Source organism: Ooceraea biroi, chromosome 11 (assembly GCF_003672135.1).
Source record: "Ooceraea biroi isolate clonal line C1 chromosome 11, Obir_v5.4, whole genome shotgun sequence".
Taxonomy (NCBI): Eukaryota; Metazoa; Arthropoda; class Insecta; order Hymenoptera; family Formicidae; genus Ooceraea; species Ooceraea biroi.
In genome coordinates this window covers 77,904-84,705 of record NC_039516.1, presented here as the reverse complement: position 1 = coordinate 84,705, position 6,802 = coordinate 77,904, and the positions used below count along the sequence as shown (strand labels likewise).

Genomic DNA, 6,802 nt, shown 5'->3' with positions numbered 1-6,802 from the left:
AGGCAAGGGGACTCACTCTAATCATTTTTCATTTCATTTTTTAGCTACATTGTTTAAACAATTTTGTTATAAACGATTAATATTTTTAACATGTTTAATTCACTTCACATAACTAACAATAAATGTCAAAAGTTGATTTTATTGTATTTTGAAAGTCGCATGTCGAGTTACTGTCTATTCAAGTAATTTTTCGAGTTTTCGTCCGCCATATTGGATCCGCCATATTGAATTTTGAAAATCTGATTTCAGATTTGGATTCAGCGACTTAAAAAACCAATATATTAAAAAGATCGAACAGTTAAAAAATATAGTTTCACAAGGTGTTCCATGCGCAATGCCAAACGAACGCGGCAATTTAGGGATTGTTTACCCTCCAAATATTTATATAAAACAAAACAAAAAAATACGTGTTCCTTAATTAGCTTTCCTCTTGAAGTTTTAATAGATTTTACTTCGATCAGATCAAAACTGAATTTTTGCAGCAAGAAATTGGTCACTTTAGGGGTAGTTCACCCCCTAATTTTCACTCCCCTTCCAACATACCTAGGCCGATTTTCGTCTTCTATCGAAAGATACTTTCATACCAAAAATCATTAAAATCGCTTCACTGGTCTCAAAGATATCGCAATTTTTCCATTTTACCCCTCATTTTGGGGGGTCGTTTCACCCCCTAAATATGTTTTTCCGCCGCTAAAAAAAAATACGTGTCCCTTAGTTTTTCATGTATTATATCATATCCAAATTTCAGAAAAATCGGAGAGTGACACTTCCGTAGGTTTACTTGTCAGACGCGAGAGCGTCCCGAAGAGGAGGGGAAGGTGCGCGGGAGCGGTAACGGTACGACGCTGAACACGGAGAACGCGGCCTTCCTTCGTTCGTTGGGATACACCGTCCTGCGGAACGGCTACGATGGTCGACGTACTCGACATTGGCGATGAACCGGTCTTCGACGAGCGCATCGTCGGGCTCGAGACCCACACGTACAACCCGTACGCCAACACCACGTTCGGGCACAGTGATGAGATACGGATTCCCATACAACAGCAGGATCTGTACACGTTGCCCTGTGAGAGCTATCTCTACATCGAGGGTACGTTCTCGGTCGATGGGGCAGCAGCAGCTGCGGGGGATGCTCAAGCGGCGCCCGTTGAACCTGGTGAACCCCAGACGCACCTGGTGAACAACTGCGCGGCCTTCCTGTTCGACGAGCTTCGTTACGAGCTCAACGGCGTGGAGATAGACAGGAGCCGAAACGTCGGCGTGACGAGCACGCTCAAGAACTACGTTTCCCTGACCCACGCGCGCAGTAATATCCTACTGAGCGCTGGATGGAGTCTGACGGGCACGTTCGGGCCGGGTGATTTCAACCTCTGCGTCCCTCTCGGAATGCTGTTGGGATTCTGCGAGGACTACAGACGCGTGATGATCAACGCGCGGCACGAGCTCGTTCTGATTCGTGCGCGCAACGACAACAATTGCGTCGTGCTGTCGGGCGACCGACACGGGACGCGGATAGACCTACACAAGGTACAGTGGCGCATGCCGCACGTCTACCTGAACGAGATCAACAAACTACGTTTGCTGCGCACCCTGGAGAGCGGTCGATTTCTCAGTATGGCGTTCCACTCGTGGGATCTGTACGAGTTCCCCCTTCTACAGAGCACGACTGTGCACTCCTGGGCCGTCAAAGCCACGCAGCTGGAAAAACCGCGCTACGTCATCTTCGCGCTGCAGACCGGTCGAAGGAACGCCGCGACGAGAGACGCGTCACTGTTCGACGCCTGCGACCTCTCCAACGTGAAGCTGTTTCTCAATTCGACGTTCTATCCCTACGACGACATGCATCTGGACTTTGCGAAGAATCGCTACGCGATACTGTACGACATGTATGCCAGATTCCGCAGAGCGTACTACGCGCTCGATCGGGACGACGATGGAGCAGTGCTCACGATGAACAAGTTTCTGCACTATGGACCGTTCGTGGTGCTGGACTGTTCCAGGCAGAACGAGACCGTGAAGAGCGCCACCGTCGACGTCCGCATAGAGTTCGACTGCAGGCGTAACGTCCCGCCCGAGACCACTGCGTACTGTCTGATACTCCACGATCGCGTAGTCGAGTACAACCCGCTGACGAGCGTGGTACGTTGCGTCGTCTAATCGCGCCTATGGCTGCCGAGCCGATATTCGCCGACCTGCAGGGCTTCATTGTCCAGGGCGGCTTCGCGGTGAAGGAGGTTACCGTACTGCGCATGATGTAAGAGTATTAGGTGTTTCATTGCGCATAATGGCAGCCGAATAGCGGAGCAACCAATAAAATTGTTGGCCCAAATGCAGCGCGAAATGCGAACCCAGACAGCACACATGTCCAAAATCGGGACATAAAACGTCTTTTCGACGTTGTTTCGACGTTTTTTAGATGGTGGTGTCCTAGTCCGATTTTATATTAGTTTTATATTTATCATAATATGCTGCATTATCAATATATCTAATACAACGTCCGTTGTTATATGTGAATTGATTGAAATGAATGTATAACGATGTTAAATATAAGATCGAACTATGTATAAGAATCTAAGTTTTAAAAGTCTGTTGTGGGTAATGTAAAAATAAATATATAACAATTAGTATATTATAATTAAAAGAAAATGCATTTTATTTAATTTGTAGATATATTTTCTTTATTGCTCAACTTGTATATTTTTTTACATTTTTTTAATTAAAATTATTTTCGACAATACTCTTATTAATATTTCTCATTCGTATGTATACCATACATACCAGTCCGTCTTCTAAAAGAATATAAGTTGCATTTTTTATTACATATATACAGTTAAAAATATGAATATATTTAAAAAGGTGGGAAATACTTACGATGTCATTTCCTTTCATTGTTTTATTTTTATTTTGTGATATTGTTTTCCTTTTTGCTACACTTAATGTTAACATTTTACACGGAATAGCATCTTGTTTTAACCGCCGTAATTCTTTGGCCGGTGTATCTTTACACCTCGGTTTTGTTAATTGCATTATAAAATGATTCGTATCAAAATGCTTACTGCATACCCTTGCTAAAATGTAAACATTTTTACACATGTTTTTGGATTTGATGCCGTGCAAATACAAAAAGTAAGACATATATTAATTACAGTAACTAACCTGAATCAACATTTCCACTTGTGTCATTAAGCTGACAGGTATTAAGCCACTATTCCCGAATTGTCATTTCCTTCGGAAATCTAAAAAATGTGATACCTTTTGTATCACTTTTATATGTATGGCTACTACAATTTTTGATGCAACACGATGGCATTTTTGTGAATAAAATATAATACTTAATACACTGATAAATTCCTATACTTGCTGTTATTATTTTCATTTGTTTTACACATTCAATAAGTTTTTGTCACTTATCTATATAATATTCTCATTTATAATAACATATAATTTCTTACTTCTTTCACGATATATCATGTAACAACACAACGTAAAACACACAATATAACCTTATTATCGTTTGTATGAGAGGAGCCATGTTGCTTTTTACATTTGGGCCAACTCTCTAATTGGTCAAGAGGTAGTCCTCATTTTCGACTACTGCGCATCTCGGGAATGAAACACCTTATATTCTTACATCATGGTACTGCGTACGTGGGACCGAGTGCTGACGCACCATGTCTTCCGCCCACCACCTGTGACATGGAGTCGCCTGACAAGGGACGAGAGGTCTCAGGCCGTCTGGTTATCGGCCAACCACCATAGACTCCGTTGGACGGACGGTAACGTGCCCTACGGACACGCCGGCGCTCTTATCCGTAGAGCGGTATCCGTCGTGGGAGGAGGAGGAGGAGGAGGTGACGACATGCTCGTCTACATAAAGGGCGCGGAGAAGAGGCGGTGGCTGGAGGGTATCCTCGGCGATCTCGTGGGCGAACGCCGCGTCACCGTCAGGTCCATCGACGACGACTTCGAGGACATCGCGCGCCTGAGCGAGTTGGTGGGCCCCGATCGCGGAACGTACCGCTGCAGAGTGCACAGCGGGGTCTGCGCGTTAAAGAACGTGCTGACGCTGCACGCGTGGTGGATGGGTGAACCGTCGCGCGTGGGATATGGAATAAATAAGTAGTGGTTTCTTATAGGCACTATATGTATTTCTGAACAAATATATCTAATCAATATACAAATATATATATATACGTTGAAACTAAGATTATTACATTAAACAAATATATGCTTATAGTATATAAAACATTAATAGCCTATACACTTATAGTTATATACAAGGTGTTCCATTTTAATGTCCTACCCCAAATAACTTTTTTATTTTTGATTGTAGAAACAAATGTTTCAAACAAAATTTATTTGGTTCAAAGGGGGACACAAGATGGTGTCATTAGTTTGACCTTGAATAGTTGCTTGAAGGTCACGTGAAGGTCACCTTCAATTTTTTTAATTGAAACCCCAATTTTTTATTGCAGAATCTGATTCTCTGTCGAAAAGTAAGTAACTTTTGTTCAAAACATTTTTTTTAAAAACGTCCTCCTTATCCCGAAAACTCAGGTCCAACCATTGGCGGATCTATGATAATAACTCGCTTCATAACAGATACTGAACTTTCTTTTAGTATTTTACTGTTTACCATCAGCATGTGCGTGCGTGCGTGCGTATGCGTGTGTTCTACATCCAGCCAACTAAGGCAAAATCGATCACTGATCCGGCCAGTGAAGGCAAGATCGGTGGTTTATCCGGCCAGTGAAAGCAAGATCGGTGGTTGATCCGGCCAGTGAAGGTAAGATCGGTGGTTGATCCGGCCAATGAAGGCAAGGTCGGTGGTTGATCTGGCCAGTGAAGGCAAGATCGGTGGTTGATCCGGCCAGTGAAGACAAGAAGTGAAAGTTAGATTGATAGATGATTCTTCTGGAAGAATGCAATTGAACATCATTCAGGTCTTCGAATCAAATGTTCAAAATGTCCGCCATTATTCCGTAAGCATAATCGAAGTCTACTTTTAAAATTTTCTAATACTGATCTCAGTACCTCTGGCGTTATCGCTTCACAAACTCTCTTTATTCTATTCATCATGTCTAATGTGGTAGTCGGTGCATTCTCGTAAACAATATTTTTGAATAACCCCAGAAGAAAAAATCCAGTGGATTTAAATCTGGTGATCTTGGTGGTCTTGGAGGCCACAGGACTGGTCCTCCTCGACCTATCCAACGATTTGAATAGTGCTCGTCTAAGAAAGTCCTAACATCATGATGAAAATGAGATGGAGCACCATCTTGCTGGAACCAACACCTCTGGCGGGTATTTAATGGAATGTTCTCAAGGTATTCTGGTAAATGATCCTGAAGGAACTGTAACTAGGATGCACCCGAGACGGTATGTTCAAAGAAGTGAGGTCCGATGATTTCACCATGGCATATTTCCACCCAAACATGAAGGTTCCAACGGTGCTGATATAATGCTTGTCGATACCAGTGAGGATTTACTGGTGACCAATAATGACAATTATGTCTATTGAGACACCCATTGCTGTGAAATGTTGTTTCATCTCCGGACAGGACATTCCAAAAAAATTCTGGATCTTGATCTAATATATCGAGTCTACAAAATTGTGCTCGTATTCTGTGGTCGTTTGCGTTTAATTCCTGTACAAGAGTTATGTGGTAAGGATGGTATCGAACCGATTGTAATATGCAATGAATAGTGGCTTTTGGAATTCCAATTTGATTTTGCGCTTGACGAATACTAATTTGTGGATTGATATGGACCAAGCCCAATATTGTAAGAACTCTAGGGGCATTATTGTTCTGAAGTCTGTTTCTCTGTCTTTGGCGATGAAATAGATTCGTGCGAGATCTTATTTCAATATTGCGGATTTGGTGATCAGCCGGATGCCGGCGATTAGGATATTGTTGAGCATAGACGCGTGCCGCACGTCTGTCGTTTCTATGACATTCACCAAGAATAAGAAGAATGTCGACTACTTCGTTTGGTAGATAATTTGACATTTTGTGAGGACAGATGCGTTACTGAATTTATCAAAGTTAACTAACGATGCTCTCTAATCTGTACTTTCTACTATTACTCTCTGCCTTTTGTCAGAGAACAAAACATTGTCTTAATCGCAGATTTAAATTGATAATACGTTACATAGAGATTAGAAAGGAGAGAGGAGAGAGCAATAATAATAATATGGTAGAGCGGGGCTATACTGTCATTTCATGTTTACATGTTTACAACTATGTATGAACACGATTGATGCTTCAAAGTGTAGACATGATGTCAGACAAGACAAGTGTAGACACTTTCAAATATTCATTTGCGCTGATTAGAAACATAAATATTATCACTGGACGAAGTTGCCCCGTGGATAGTGTTGCTAGTCTGCAGACGCGGCTCACGGCTCGGCGCGACGTATTGGCAAGCGAAGTAGAGAGAGTACCGCGCCGCACGAGCTGGCGGCGCGCAAAACAGAGATATTGTAACTTTCAAGCCTTATAACTCCAAAAGTACTTAACGAAAAAACATTTTCCGTTTCAGTATCTGTTATGAAGCGAGTTATTATCATTGGTCCGCCAACGGTTGGACCTGAGTTTCCGGGATAAGAAGGACGTTTTTTTAAAAAACTGTTTCGAATAAAAGTTACTTACTTTTCGACAGAGAATCAGATTCTGCAATAAAAAATTGGGGTTTCAATTAAAAAAATTGAAGGTGACCTTCACGTGACCTTCAAGCAACTATTCAAGGTCAAACTAATGACACCATCTTGTGTCCCCCTTCGAACCAAATAAATTTTGTT

At 42.3% G+C, this 6,802-nt stretch overlaps 1 protein-coding gene across 1 annotated transcript; it reads left to right on the top strand.

Moving 5' to 3' along the window:
* The first annotated feature begins 909 nt into the window (after positions 1 to 909).
* Positions 910 to 2,157, top strand: LOC105283979. The gene has a single exon (XM_011347139.2). The coding sequence runs from the start codon at positions 910 to 912 to the stop codon at positions 2,155 to 2,157; it is 1,248 nt and encodes a 415-aa protein (XP_011345441.2).
* The last annotated feature ends 4,645 nt before the right edge of the window (positions 2,158 to 6,802 follow it).